The 16,250-nt window shown below is 37.4% G+C and overlaps 1 protein-coding gene across 2 annotated transcripts in view; it reads right to left on the reverse strand.

Annotated features, from left to right (window-relative positions):
* ELP2 (elongator acetyltransferase complex subunit 2) overlaps nucleotides 1-16,250 on the reverse strand; it is a 40,363-nt gene that overhangs the window by 22,196 nt on the left and 1,917 nt on the right. For both annotated transcript variants that reach the window (XR_493397.3, XM_007974250.3), the window contains exons 2-11: nucleotides 14,677-14,755; nucleotides 11,629-11,699; nucleotides 9,547-9,703; nucleotides 9,105-9,182; nucleotides 6,739-6,803; nucleotides 5,589-5,655; nucleotides 4,972-5,112; nucleotides 2,920-3,015; nucleotides 1,413-1,513; nucleotides 1,080-1,211 (exon numbers count right to left, since the gene is read on the reverse strand). Coding sequence is in view for 1 of the 2 variants with exons in the window: in XM_007974250.3 (XP_007972441.3) it covers nucleotides 1,080-1,211; nucleotides 1,413-1,513; nucleotides 2,920-3,015; nucleotides 4,972-5,112; nucleotides 5,589-5,655; nucleotides 6,739-6,803; nucleotides 9,105-9,182; nucleotides 9,547-9,703; nucleotides 11,629-11,699; nucleotides 14,677-14,755 (987 nt within the window). In the remaining variant the exon portion in view is untranslated. The remainder of the gene's footprint in view (nucleotides 1-1,079; nucleotides 1,212-1,412; nucleotides 1,514-2,919; nucleotides 3,016-4,971; nucleotides 5,113-5,588; nucleotides 5,656-6,738; nucleotides 6,804-9,104; nucleotides 9,183-9,546; nucleotides 9,704-11,628; nucleotides 11,700-14,676; nucleotides 14,756-16,250) is intronic.

A 16,250-nucleotide genomic window follows, 5' to 3' on the forward strand; every position in this document is an offset into this window, starting at 1 on the left:
AAAAAGAGCAAAACTCCATCTCAAAAAACAAAAAACAAAAAAACACCCTGTAAGTAGATGCTATTAACAATCCACATGCCAGATGCAGTGGCTCACACCCGTAATCCCAGCACTTTGGGAGACTGAGGCGGGAGGATCACTTGAAGCCAGGAGTTCAGGACCAGGCTGGGCAACAAAGCAAGACCCCGTGTCTATAAAAAATTTTTAAATATTAGCTGGGTCTGATGTGCACCTGTAGTACCGGCTACTCAGGAAGTTGAAGCGTGAGGATGGCTTAACCCCAGGAGAATGAGGTTACAGTGAGCTATGATCACACAGAGTGACAGTGAGATCCTGTTAAAAAAAAAAAGAAAAAAAAAAAACTACCCATATTTTACAAATGAGGAACCTGAGACAGGGATTAACTAATGTCCTCAAGGACACATAGCTAGTAAGTGAACCCAGGCTGTCTAGCTGCAAGGGCCTGTGCTCTTGGCCACTCTGTTTTTGCTATCTAATTTTCCCAAACTAGAAGTAGATCAGAAGCAAATGAGATTACAAAGTAAGAGAAGGAATGCTGTAGAGAGACAGTTACATGACTAAAGGGAGAAGACTACCCCTTTTTTTTTTTTTTTTGGAGACAGGGTCTTATTCTGTCACCAAGGCTGTTCTCAAACTCCTAGCTTCAAGCAATCCTTCATCTCAGCCTCTCAAGTTCCTAAGATTATAGGCATGAGCTACCATGCCCAGGTGTTGAATGTCAGTCACAATAAATTACTGACATTCATTCAATAATAGGGATCTAGCAGTCCAACAAGATACCCAATTATGTTAATTTTTTAAGAAGACAGGAAAGTTACACATTTCAGAAAAATTCTCATTAAAAAATTCTATAGCTTAAAGGAATACAGTACACTTATGTAGAAAATTTACCTACATGCAAATTTCAATACCTTAACAATGTCTACAGAAAAAAGTTATGTCACTTAAACTTAAAGTGCCTCTACTATGTTTCTGTAGACTGTTATAAGTAAAATACTATTTACCTAGGATGCATTCTATTTGATTAGAAATGCTTTATTTAAACACTCTTTTCTTACTGGGTTAACTGTATTCTGTTTCCAAAGGTGCAACGCTCCGTGGAAAGCATGAGCAATGATCATGGAGCCATCTTCATTGAACTGGCAATCATAAAATCCCAAAGTATTCCCACCTACTTCACCTACTCGAACCTGTACAATAACAGACAGAAAACAATTCTTAATCAATAGTCTATATTTCTCACAACAGAAACCGCTGATTCCAGAGACTGTTAAATTCCCACTATTTTAATGTACACAGTGAAAATTTGCAGGTCTATCAATATAGACTTAGGATTTAAATACAGAGTTCAAAACTTAATTTTCTGTTCCTTAAATATCCAACACTCTTACCTGTTCTAGCCAAACTCCTGACTCTTCATCTGGAGCCCAGAGAATCATGGTTTTATCCATGGAAGCAGACAATAATCTCATTGGCTGCTGTAGAACACCATCTAAAAAATAAAACCTAATCCCTTTAGGTGATCAACAAGCATCATGTTTGTAGATGACCAGAAAAACACAACAAACAACATGGGTACTGCAAGGATGTTCACTGCAGCATTATTTGTAACTGCAAAAAGCTGCAAACACCACAAATGTCTACCATTAGAAGAAGAGATAAATTGGTTGTAGGATATTCAGCCAATAGACTACTACTGTGCAATAAAAACAAATAACTAGAGCTTCACAAATCAACGTGGATACAGCTCCAAAACATGATAAGCTAAAAAGGCAAGCTGTAAAAGAATAAATACATATTGGTATCATTTCAATAGCTATAAAACAATATTTATAGCTATATAGATGTGTAGCAACAGTATAAAAACATGCATGAAAATGATATGCACTGGGCCGGGCGCAGTGGCTCAAGCCTGTAATCCCAGCACTTTGGGAGGCCGAGACGGGCGGATCACGAAGTCAGGAGATCGAGACCATCCTGGCTAACCCGGTGAAACCCCGTCTCTACTAAAAAATACAAAAAACTAGCCAGGCGAGGTGGCGAGTGTCTGTAGTCCCAGCTACTCGGGAGGCTGAGGCAGGAGAATGCTGTAAACCCGGGAGGCGGAGCTTGCAGTGAGCTGAGATCCGGCCACTGCACTCCAGCCTGGGCGACAGAGTGAGACTCCGTCTCAAAAAAAAAAAAAAAAAAAAAGAAAATGATATGCACTGAATTCAGTACTGTAATTGCCTCTAGAGAAGGATGAAGAGGAAATGTTCATCCTTACATACGACGGGGGTCTTCAATATCTATAATTCCAACTTTTTTGTTTTTTAAATTATAGCAAACATGGCATAATGTAAGGAAGAGCTGAATGGTGGTTTGCCTAAGAATTAATTATTGCTGTTATTGCCTTGGGGAAGAGGCCAGGGAAGAATGTGAGGTAGCTATAAACCTAGCACCAGCCTGAACATGCACAGAACTGCCACTCCATAAATGGAGAAAAAGGGCAAAAGAAAGAAGCAGTAACAGAGTCTTCCTTTCTCATAAATAATGTATCTCAGTGGTACCAACTTTGTTATTACCGAGGGTAAAGGATCCAGTGAAGTTGGCCTGAAAGTCAGTTTTTCTTAAATTCCATAATAATCAAGTGGAAACTTTTAAGATAAAAAGTTAATGGGGGGGATGGTAGTTTCAGCATCATGGCAGGAATCACACTTTTCCCACTTAGGAGTTCAATGTTCAATGGAATTGAGTGTCTAGCACACCAGGAATGCAGTACTACACTTTGTCAACTTGAAAATGTCTCGTGTTTGAGATTTCTAATCACACTAAAACAATTCTCCACTTGATTTGGTCAGCTTACCATGCCATAAGATCTAACTGGAGTAAGGAATATGTGTATGGTTTTCTTCCTACCTTTGTAAAACACAGGTTGCCAGTGAACTGCATTTACCCAGTTTTCATGACCAGCCAGCACTGTCTCCAGAGTAACAGCAAATGCTATTTTAACACCTATAACAAAAGCAATGAAGGTATTATTTCCTCAAAGTTCTTCTAAAAAGAAATTTTCCATAACCAAGCCAGTTGGGCAATTATGTAAAAAAAAAAAATTAGGACAAAATATGATAGTTGGGATTCAAAAAAAGAACATGCATTCTAAATTTCTTTAACCTCAACTGCTGTTCAAAATTATAGGAGAAAAAGTTAGACATTTTTCCTTATATTTTGCTCTAGCTGGTCATAAATAAATATGAAGGAAAATCTTCTGTTTTTACAATTTTCTGAGACAGCCACTGTTAAACTACAATGAGGAAAGAAAAAGTCATGCCAGCCTCCTTATTATCCTGACTCACTATAAGAATATAATAGCCTAAAATACTGATATGGTTTGGCTCTGTGTCCTCATCTAAATCTCATCTTGAATTGTAATCCCCCTAAGACCCACCTGTCAAGGAAAGGATCTGGTGGGAGAAGCCCTGTGAAGAAGATGCCTCCTTCCCCTTCTGCTATGAATTTATGTTTCCTGAAGCCTCCTCAGCTTTGCAGAACTGTGAGTCAAGCAAACCTCTTTCTCTTACAAATTACCCAGTCTTGGGAAGTTCTTTATAGAAGCGTAAGAATGGACAACTACAAATCCCATTTTTTTAAAGGATAAATGGAGAAATAAAGAAAATGAAATCAGTATTTTGATCTTTCAAACAACATAATGAAAATAGAAAAAAATTAATATTTGGATATAGCTACTCCTAATATGCTGGTTATATCATTTCTTCATTCTCCCCATAAAACTGTCACCAAAATCTCAACTCTGATGGACTTTACAACCAAGAATAGTAACAAAAAACAGAATACACCTAGGTGAACAATGCTGAGAACTACCTTTATAACTGACACATCCAAAAACATCTCTTTCAAAAACAACATCCCAACAGGATCTACCATGCAGGGATACTGTTCTAAGGCTAGACAATAGGAAAATCAGAATTAAATATACTACTCAAATGGTGAGATTTAGCTTGTCTTTTATTATAGGCCAATAAAATGTATAAGTAATTCACATTATTCCTTTAGGTCTTCGTATGCTAAAACTGCAAATCTAGTAATATTTTACAAATTATTGAGAAGCACTAAACATTATTCTCAGCAACTTAAAAAATCTTACTAATATGGTTTAGAAGAAAAATATTTCACATATGAAAAATGACTCACTCTCACATAAAAAGGGGAAAATACCAAGTATCACGCCAAGAATGGTGGCCCACACCTGTAATCCCAATACTTTAGGACACCAAGGTGGAAGGATCATTTGAGGCCAGTAGTTGCAAAACAGTCTAGGCAACATAGCAAGACTCCATCTCTACAAAAAAAATTAAAAATTAGCTGGGTGTGATGGCGTAGTCCTCGCTACTCAGGAAGCTAAGCCACTTGAGCCAAGGAGATCAAGGCTGCAGTGAGCTGTGATTATGCCACTGCACTCCAGCCTGGGTAAGATGTCTCAAAAAAAAAAACAAAAAGAGGCCAGGCACAGCGGCTCATACCTGTAATCCCAGCACTTTGGGAGGCTGAGGCGGGCAGATCACCTGAGGTCAGAAGTTCAAGACCAGACTGGCTAACATGGTGAAACCCCATTTCTACTAAAAATACAATAAAATTAGCTAGGCGTGGTGATGCGTGCCTGTAATCCCAGCTACCTGGGAGGCTGAGGCAAGAGAACTGCTCGAACCCGGGAGGCGGAAGTTGCAGTGAGCCAAGATCACGCCACTGCACTCCAGCCTAGGGGAAGAAGCGAAACTCTGTCTCAAAAAAAAAAAAAAGAAAGAAAGAAAAAAGAAATTTCAGGTAGGAATCTAGGAATCTAACACTTGTGAAAAACTAACCTTCACAAGATACGTGGGTGGTGAAAAAAAGAAAATCAACCAACTAGGAGACCTAAGTATTGTTCTATCGGATATTTCCATTATTACTCACTTTCATTTTCTATGGTAAAAGTATTTTCTTTCAGTCTTATGTTATCGGCATCCTGAGTTTCTAAAGATGCTGACTTTATATACAGCTTCCATATTCTTATCAGGCAATCTTGTGAACAGCTTGCTAGGAAAAGATCTCTACCTAATTAAAAAATAATATTAAATATTAATTTTAAAACATTATATTGTGAAGTGTATGTATAAGACTTTTTTCTCTATATGTCTAGATTTAGACAAACAACACTTTGTTTCCTTACCCTCCAATTCATTTGATCTATATTCATTTTTAGTAACATTGAGAAATACGCACACAATGCTAATACATGTTTATAACACGTAATACTCATATATAATCTACTAAGTTCTACAAAGAACTTTTCAAGAAGGTCTGCAGGTGAACAAGACAGCTAGTGTCATCTAATAAATATCAATTTATTTAATCATCTACCACCCAACTAACAATTAACAGAAGGGATAAGCATCCTCCTTTCTAATTGGGACAATAGAAAAACATAACATACAAAGAAAACTTAAAAATTAAAACATAAAAGGCTGCTTTATTGGAAGTAACACATACTTGTTCCCACTGTATGTGCATTAGCAAAATTTCATACTGACCAAAGGCTGCCCATTCCACTCCTCTAATCCAATCCTCATGTCCACAGAGAGAAAGCACTTTCTGAAACTAGTAAGATAAAAATCATCGGGCTTGATATAAGAATTTAACATCTTCATGTATACCAGTGACATCATTTGGTCTCAGACAATCCTACTGCATTGCTCTTTTACTGAGAACACTATTTGATTAGACAGGAAAAAGCATTACTTTGGGAATGAAAAACCCATCACATAATATCTAAATCACTAACTGGAGCACCTCTGAGTAGATAATATAATATTTGTAATCTCAAATACTTTAAATGTTTATGATATAAAATGATACATACTGTAGATATAATATAGAAAAAAAGGTGGGTTGGGCAGTGGCTCACATCTATAATCCTAATACCTTGGGAGGCTGAGGAGGTGGGACTATCACTTGAGGCCAGGAGACTGAGCGCAGCCTGGGCAATAAAGTGAGACCCTGTGTCTACAAAAAATTTTAAATTAGCCAGGCATGGTGATACATGCCTGTGGTCTCAACTACACAGGAGGCTGAGGCAGGAGGATTGCTTGAGCCCAGGAAGTCAAGATTACAGTGATGCATATTCTCACCACTGCACCAGCCCAGGAGACAGAACAAGACTCTGTCTCAAAAAAAGAAAAAAAAAAAAAAGTTGAATAGCTCAACTTTCACAACCATTTTTAACCTTCTTATAGAACGCAAAGAAACAAGTATCCTCACTATTAAATAAATGAGTTTAGAGTTAACCAATCCCTTTCTAAATTTCTCTCCTTTAGTTTAATCACTTAAAATCTAAATAAAGCTCAGAAGTGCAAATAAACACTTCTAGGAATGCTTCACTGTACGTATGCTGTGTCTTGTCTAAATTTTTAAGAGAAAAACAACTACCACAGCATCTTCCATCTCTCCTCCCCTACCTAATGACATGTTTCCTCCTAAAACTCTGAGCCTGATGATCATGGCAGCGGTTACTTGGTGTTCAGAGTAGACAACTATCTTAACAGAGGACTGTCAAAAAAAGATTCTATTGGATTATTTTGGTTTAGATTAGAACATTCCCTAAAATTCTATAATCTGGTTATAGTCTGTATTGAGATATAACTAAGCAGAATATAATTCTAGCCTCTTAATAAACATTATTACCTGATCATTTTGTTGAGCAAATAAGTGAATTCTGCAATCATCATCGCCACATGCTAATATTGGTACTGGGGAAAAAAAAAACAGGCCTCACTGTGAGTTCTCTATTCCACCACATGTTATGATTATCAACTGTACTGGATTGTAAGCTCCAGGTAAAGAATTCTGACTTCGATTTCCCACATCACTATATGAATAATTGAAAATGCTCAATAAATGTCTGCAGGAATAAAATGAACACTCTAAAATGATCTATTCAGTGGTTACTTGGTAATTATAATGACTATTAAATAAGAATCCAGTCCTTCTCTCCATTCGTGACATTTATGATAGAAGTGAAAAATACGCTCAAGAGCAACTAGAGAGTATTTTCACCATGTCAGCCCGAAGACCAAGATGAAAGGTTGTTAAGACAACGAAATAATGAACAGCTACTATGAGCCCTACATCATGGCTAATGCACACAGATTTAAGGGTATGTTTGTTAATTTGAGGATCTTATGTTTTGTTTGAATTAGTTTTATTTTGTTTAAAACAAAATAAAATGTTATGTTTTATTGTTTAAAACAAAATAAAAGGCTGGGTGCAGTTGCTCATGCCTGTAATCCTAGGGCATGATCCTTTGGGAGGTTGAGGTGGGCGGATCACCTGAGGTCAGGAATTGGAGACCAGCCTGGCCAACATGACAAAACTGTCTCTACCAAAAATTCAAAAATTATCTGGGCGTGGTGGCATATGCCTGTAATCCCAGTTACTCGGGAGGCTGAAGCAGGAAAATTACTTAAACCCAGGAGGCAGAGATTGCAGTGAGCCAAGATCGCACCACTGCACTCCAGCCTGGGCGATGGAACAAGACTCCATCCCAAAAAATAGAAATAAAAATAAAAATAAATAAAAGAGCATGTAATTAAGCATGTGGCTAAAAAGCTATACAAGGCAATTAGCCAGGCATGGTGGCATGTGCTTGGAGTCCCAGCTACTCAGGAGGCTGAGGTGAGCTGTGATGGCACCACTGCACTCCAACCTGAGCAACAGAATGAGACCCTGTGTCAAAAAAATAATTTAAAAAATTTAAAAAGCTATGCAAGGGGATCCAGACGCAGTGGCTCACGTCTGTGATCCCAGCACTTTGGGGGAGGCTGAGACAGGAGAACCACTTGAAGCCAGGAGTCCAAGACCAGACTACGCAACATAAACAGACCCTGTCTCTACAAGAATAAAAAAATTAGCTGGGTATGGTGGAGCATGCTTGTAGTCCCAGCTACTTGGCTAAGGTGGGAAAATCACCTGAGCCCAGGAGTTTGAGGCTGCAGTGAGCTATGATCACCACTGCACTCAAGCCTGAGTGACAAAATGAGACCTTATCTCTAAAAAATAAATAAATAAATTTTAAATTTTAAAATTTTAAAAAGCTATGAAAGATGTGACTGTTAAATTATTTTAATAAGATAAAAAATCATTAATAATTTGCATTGCCAAAGGGCAGCCCTGATGATTCTGCTACATATAGTAGAGACTTTCTCTAAGGACATGCCTTGCCACCAAGTGTGTTTTTCAAAGATTTTCTTACTTTAGATCAACTACAAAAAAAAGAAAAAGAAAGACAATAAAAACAAAACTCCAGTCACTTGGCCTGAATGCAGATGGAAGAAATGAAATTCTGTTATGATGCCAGAATGTGTGCAGCTTCCCCTTCTACAGAGCCTTGCACAAAATGGAACATAACATGAAAACACGGAGTTACAGCTCCTGCTACAGAGGGCGAGAGAGGCTGGTGGCTTCCAGGCCCTGCCTCTTTTCACCTGGTCTGTCTTCCAGGTAACTGTGGAGGCAAAGAGGCTGACTCACTCACACTGGCTATTATCTTTGTAGAAGATACACAAAGATAAGTACAGATGGGTTTCACAGCAAAAGGGAAATTTTTCTGTTTGCAGATTTTCAGTGGTCTTGGGCAAAATGTCATCATGCGGGATGTGAAGGGGCCATCATTTTGAGAGAAATGCTCATATGCCACCTTCATTCAACACTTTTTCAACTTACCCCAGACCTTCACCTTCTAAAGAATGAGATACTTTCCTCAAATTAGATCTATACACATCCACAGTATATTTGATAACTAACAGTATCAATCTTGAGTATATAGTAAGTCACTTAAATTATCAATAGCTATCAAAATCCTAATAAGCCCTTAACTTTATGTTCTATACTCAGATCACTTGAATATTATGATAAAAGTATGTTATTCACATCTTGTTTCACAGAAACATTTAGATACAAAATTAAGACCCAATACATTTCTTTTAGGTTCTAATCGTATGACAATATGCAAATATACTGCTCTTTTAATATATACTTAACAGGATACTCACCATCAGTATTTGGCAAAAAAGACAAGCAGAGAGCCAGAGCAAATCCATTTCCAAAGTTTAAAGTCTGAAGGCACGTTACTAAGAAATAATAAAAAACACAATGAACAACTACCTCAGAGCTTATCCAACTAGACAGGTTGGATAGCATCATCACAGCCCCAGGTAGCAGAAGGGAGATGAGAGAAGTCAATCCTGAGCCCCCACTGACCATGTGAAGTTAAGTGGCCAAATTTTAACGATGTTACAGAGAGCAAAATGACTTACATGAAAAAGTTATCGTATAGAGAATTTTAAATAAGTGCAAAAGAAAAATTTAGATTAGAATTATAGTATTTTTAAAGTTGCTTGAAAGTTTTAAAAAATTATATATATGCTCTTCTGCTCGTCATTCATTTGTTAAATATTATTTCATTTGTCTGGATTATCATGTCTCCAAACCCACCTTCTGAACCCTTTTTAGACCAAAGTCGAACAGCAGAATCTGCAGCTGCAGAAACGATCAGTGTACACAATGCAGGATCTGATGTCCTCCTCTGGTAAACAGCATGCACTGCATAAACAGGTCCTTCATGGCCTTGAAGATGGACTGCTTTTAAAAGCTGAATCAGAGAGAATGACAGAAGCGTTGTGGGGGGGGAAAAAAAAAAGGATTTTGTTTTTTAACCTTTATTTAATTGGATAAAGGTGCCAACAAAATGGCTGAGCCAAAAATAGGTCCTCTAAGTTGAAAAGAATAAAACTTCAAGAAGTCTGTCTGTCTATGTTAACAACACACAAAATGTAAACACCCTGTGACACAGCAATCTCATATCTAGGAATGTACTCTGAGAAGACAATAGGTATTCTGAAGAATATAGGTCAACTTTGTGGAATGTTCCTCTTTTTGGATTAGTGTGATTTTCATTATGAAGAGACTCAGAATACACATTTTGACAGCATTACTACATAAGCGCATCCCATCAGGAGGCACATGGTTTCAGTCTGTCCAAGTTTTAGTGAAGCTAACCTTCATATTTAGTAGAAGTGTTGTCTGCCAGTTTTTTTCACTGTGATGTTAATTTTTTTTTTTTTTTGGTGATAATATGAGTATACTTTGGGATTGAGTAAACATTCTATTCCCCATCAAACTTGTACTAAGTACTTTTAGCATCTACTCATGATACTTGCCTAATTCAAGTAGGACTGCAAAACAGAAAAATAGCAAAGAGAAGTGGGAAATCCCATTTGCTTATCAAGTGTATCTACTTGCCATCAAGATTATTCCCTCTGGCATCCCTTCTACTGATGTTTTGGGTTCATCTTTTTTTAAGTTTCAAATGTGTGACATTCCACCACTTCTTTCAAAAGGTATCTTCTATAAACTGTCTGCTGAAATAGTGGTGTTCCTTAAATGTCTCCTCATTTGTTTTTCCAATTATAATACTTAAAACAGAATTCTGCCACTAAAGAAGGTGCACATAATACTCATGTATAAGGGTTTGTACACTAACTTTCTTTAGAATTATTAGCCTTTGACTTCTTGGAAAAAACACTTAAGCCAGGTACAGTGCTGTGTGCCAGCAGTCCCAGTTACTTGGGAGGCTGAGGTAGGAGTATCACCTGAGTCCAGGAGTCCTTGGCTATAGTGCACTATCATCTTACCTATGAACAGCCACTGCACTCCAGCCTGGGCAACACAGCCAGATCTCACCTCAAAAAGGTTTAAAAAATCCTCGGATACAATATAATCTCTGTTATGCATAATTATACACATATAACTAGAGACGTGGAATGACATTCTTCAGAAAGTTCACTCTGCTCAGATTTTGTATAGGTTTTTCCTTCTTTATACTTTTCGTATTTATAATCTTTTTTTTTAAACAAGTCTGACATTACCCCCTAAAAAAATTAAATCTATTGAAAATACTCATTTCACATCTTTAAGCACGGTTATAGCTTAATCAGAGAATTTTTAAAAACATAACAAGACAGAAGTGTGGGGTGGCACTGAGGAGAGTCTTGTAAATCTATATTCGTATGCCACAAGCATTGAAAACAGATCAGCCCAAGTAAGAATAGTTTGAAAATTATTCCAAAATGACAGGAAATTCACAGAGACAGTTAACAGCACACAAATATGGGAGTAGAAATCAGAGCAAAGGGTATGGGGCCTGTGTAGTACAAAAGACGCAGCATTTGTGTTGCTGATGAGCAAGATTAACTTCATAAAAGAACAACACAGTTGAACTGAAGAAAAAAATTAAAAATAAAAGTAAACATAAAAGTCACTTCTGAGACCAGCCTGGGCAACAAAGTAAGACCCCATCTCTACAAAACACATACACACACACACACACACACACATACACACACACACAAATCAGCCAGGCATGGTGTCAGGCACCTGTAGTCCCAGCTACTTAGCAGGCTGAGGTGAGCTATGATTGCACAACTGCACGTCAGCCTGGGTGACAGAGTAAGACTCTACCTCTTAAAAAACAAACAAAAAAAGTCATTTCTTATGATTATAAACATGTCTACCCACCTGATTATCCTCTATTTCCCAGTGAATCACTTGATTATCAGATCCTCCAGAAACTAATTCAGTAGAAGGGGCTGAAAAAAATTATATCTCAGTAAATATCTTTATTCATTTTTTCTGCAATTTTTTAAAATTTCCAAGCTACACCAAAAAACAATACCCCTGTACCCTCTACCTAGATTCACAAACTGGTAACATTTTGCCATATTTGCTTAATATCTCACTCTTCCTCTATATACGTACACACACACACTTTTTAGGAGGCAAACTACTTAAAAGTAAGTGGCAGACACTGTGATCTCTGATCCTCAAAGACCATGTATCTCCTAAGGACGAAAACATTCTCCTATATTACCTCAATACAATTATCACATTCAAAAATTCTAACATTGGTAAGTATTATTATATAATATACTGTCCATATTAAAATGTCCTAATTGTCTCAGTAATGCCTTTCAAAACTATTTTTATTTGGGATTCAGAATCTAAAGAAATACACTGAACGTTTGGATATCACACCTTTTTAGTCTCCTTTAATCTAGAATAGTTTCCTAGTCCCCCTCATTTTTGTGACAATGATAGTACCCAGCAGTTATTTTGCAGAATGTCCCTCAATCTGTTTGATTGTTTCCTCATGATTAGATACAGGCTAAACATTCTTGGCAGGAACATTATATGAAACATTGTAGTCAGGTGCTACTACCAAGAATATGACTTATTGTTGAAATTAGAGACCTACTTCAAAATAGATCTTTTAAACACTTGCAACTTCTCAGTGATAACAGAAGAAAAAGTAGTACCAAAAAAAAGGGGTAAATAACCTAATTTGGGTTTGGATTTTCTTTTTATTTGTTTCAGGGAAGCAGCTGGACTAAAGAGCATTAGATTTGAACTCAGAAGGCCCACGTTCATGTCCTAACTCTGCCGCCAGCCAACTGTGATCATGGGCCTCAACTTCATGTGTCACAGCAATTAAGCCACTTAACTAACTATATGATTTTAAGAATGTCTATACATAAAAGTAACGTTAAAATTCAGACATATTAAAAATACAAAATGACATTAAAATTTTATATATCACTGACAAACGGTTGGAAAGGCTATCTGCATTATCTGGCAGTTCAATTAAAGGAAATCAATCATAATAGTTATAGATTACAGTAATACACAAACAATTCATTTTATGTAATCTCACTTTTAAAGGGAAGATAAAACATACAAGCCTAAATTAATATTTTATAACAAATTCCTATTCTGAGAGTCAGTCTTTGATGTTATCTGGTGGCAATTAATATAATTGCAATTATGTTTTATTATCCACACTAACAGCCATCCCTTGTACCATTTAATGATTTTTATTGACCTAACACGTGACTAATCCTACAGAACCAAATGAAATAAGTAGCTTATTAAACTTTTTTAAACATCATTTATAAACTCATAGCAAAGTCTTCATAATTCAGAAAATTTTGCATTTGTGCCTGGCTCAAAATGCCCTCAAATGAGTGTGGAATGAAAAATAAAACTAATTCAGAACCCATAACAATACTGCAGTAGGTATATTTAAAGCAACTAAAGAAATATCATAGGATTTTGAGAGCACCATCTAAAGGCAACCAATATTTTAACTGAAAATTCTGGAGTCAGAATCTTAAGAGATGGAAGAGACCTGGAGATAATCTTGCCCAGAAATTTTCAAAACTGTTGGTCTTAGAATTCCTTTACAGTCTTACAATTTTTGAGGACCCCAAAAAGCTTTTGATTATATGAACTATATGTACCAATATTAACCACATTAGAAATTAAAACTGAGAAATATGAAAAATATGTGTTTAACCATTTACTTAGGGTTCCATGATGTGTGAACATATATAACATTTTGATGGGGAAAAACCCCAATGGTTTCCAAAACAAAAACTTAATGAAAGAGAGGAACTATTTTACACTCCTACAAATCTCTTTAACATATGATTTTATTAGAATATAGCTGGATTTTCCTATCTGCTTCTGTATTTAATCTGCTGCAGTATCATACATCATGTGGCTGCTGGAAAACACTGTACATTCATGACAGAATAAGAATGAATACTGTGAATAACTTCTTGATATCATTATGAAAATAATTTGATCTCATAGGTCTTACAAACCTCTAAGACACCCTTGATCTAGTCCGATCTTTTACTTTTCAGATGTTATTAAGGTGCAAACTAGGGTCAGTAGAGATGTAATGTCTTGCCTAAAAAAGCAATAACTGGCCGGGTACAGTAGCTCATCCTGTAATCCCAGCACTTTGGGAGGCTAAGGAGGGAAGACTGCTTGAGGTTAGGGGTACGAGACAAGCCTGGGCTACAGAGCAAGGTGGGAGAATGGCGTGAACCCGGGAGACAGAGCTTGCAGTGAGCCAAGATCGCGCCACTGCACTCTAGCCTGGGGGACAGAGTGAGACTTCGTCTCAAAAAAAAAAAAAAAACAAACGAACTAAAAACCTAGAGAGGTATGGTGCCACACACTTGTGGTCCCAGCTATTGCAGGGAACTCTGATGGAGCCACTGCATTCCAGCTTGGGCAACAAGTGAGATCCTGTCTCTAAAAAAAATAAATATTCTCATCTCCAACCAGTTGGAAAAAAAAAAAATCTAAAATTTTAAATAAATAAAAGAAAAAAAAATAAAAAGAAAAAGCAATAGCTTGTTTATGGCAGAAACAGACCAAGAAAGCAAGTCTCTGAAACACAGCCTCAGTCTAGGCCCTGCTTACAAGTTTTTTAACAAAGGTTAAGGGCAACTGGGGAAGTGGGACAGGATCCTGCCCAAGTCTAGAGCTGCGCTACCCTCATCCTAAGCACTGCTGTATAATCCCAGCTTCAACTGCTACGAAGTAAAAGTACAGTTCAGATTTCTCACTGAGAATACCATTTTTCTTCTGTTTCTCCGATTGTATAACATCATATAAGGTGATGCTAAATTAAGAGAAGTGACGAGAAAAAAATTGCTAACCATACTTTATCAGAAAGCAATTGAGATCAACTTTAACAATCTGGTTAATACTTACAGCCATCCTGTTTACAAATCCACTGTATGCAATTGACTCGGGCAGTGTGACCATTCAGGTTGGTAACAACAACCCTTTTCTTTAAAGAAGAAAATACCAGTTAGTAAACTGGAATTTATCCTACAGAAAAATTAATAAGTAAGAAAAAACAGATTTCAGTGTTTTTGATACTAGTAAAAAGATCAGGATTACATCAAACAGATTTGACTTCTTCAAATCCATAAACTTTTAACCATGGCTTAAGTTATCCATTCCTCTAAATCAGTCCTGCCTTTCTTGAGACTCCACATTCCCAGCATTCTGTACTCCCATTACACTGAACTCTTGGGTCTGCATCCACCTGCTTTTGCTCACTCTCCTACAGTGCCCACATCCCTCTCACCTGGGCAGCCTGTCCTGACATACCAAGCTAGACAAGTAGCTGCTTCCTTGTGGAAGTAGGCCTACTATGCTTGCACCAATCTGAGGGTTTCTCTGACAAAAAAAAAAAAGCCCTTCAATAGAGGAATCTGTGATTAATGGGTACAAGCACAGTTCACTTTGCATGCCATGGTCAATGAGATGGTGGGTTTTTCAGACCCAGTGGCACAATGTCACAAGGCCACAACTACTAAGGTCCTCACACATCAGATTCCTACAGTGCCTATTGCCAGGCTCCCCACAGATCCTCAACAGGTTGCTTTCACCAACCTCACCCCACACTTGGAGCTCTCATACTTCACACATCACTAAAGATTTTAACTGTGACACACCTTCCTCTTTACAGCCCCTTTCTCTATCTGTTGTCAATGGCAATGGCTTTGTTATCTGCTTATATAACAATTAGAATTCTCATGGCTAAGAAAAATGAAAGGGCAAATGTGCATAAACTAATATATTTTACATATAGGTTATTTGAGGTTGGAAAGCGATTTACTGTATTTCACTGTCTCTCCCACTAGACTGAGAATTTCTTGGTGGCCACAAGTTATCACTCATTACCTTGTGTCATCACTCAGCCCAGGGCTAACCCACAGATGGCTGTCAAAGATTTGCTGAATGAGCATCATTCCCAAAACTTTATTTTAGCATTTGACATGCTTTTATTTCCATATTTACTTAAAAGTTCAATCGAGGCCAGGTGCGGTGGCTCATGCCTTTAATCCCAGCACTTTGGGAGGCCTGGAGTTTGGGACCAGCCTGGCCAATGTGGTAAAACCCATCTCTACTAAAAACGCAAAAATTGGCCAGGTGTGGTGGTGCACACCTGTAATCCCTGCTACTAGGGAGGCTGAGGCACGAGAATCACTTGATTTTGGGAGGTGGAAGTTGCAGGATGCACTGAGCAAAGATTGTATCACTACACTCCAAAAAAAAAAAATAAATAAAAAAAAAATAAAGGCCCAACCAGCAAATATTTAACAGGACAAAGTACTTTTTAGGCTCAACACTTCTTTGTCAATAGGCTAAAATTCACTAGCTCGGCCACCAGGTTATCATTTAAAATCTGATGGAATACATGGGAACAAATCCATTCAACCGCTGCAAAAAGATGGGATTCTACAGCTGAATCAGAATTTCATTTCAGTGTGTAA

The sequence above is a fragment of the Chlorocebus sabaeus genome, chromosome 18 (genome assembly GCF_047675955.1).
Source record: "Chlorocebus sabaeus isolate Y175 chromosome 18, mChlSab1.0.hap1, whole genome shotgun sequence".
Taxonomy (NCBI): domain Eukaryota; kingdom Metazoa; phylum Chordata; class Mammalia; order Primates; family Cercopithecidae; genus Chlorocebus; species Chlorocebus sabaeus.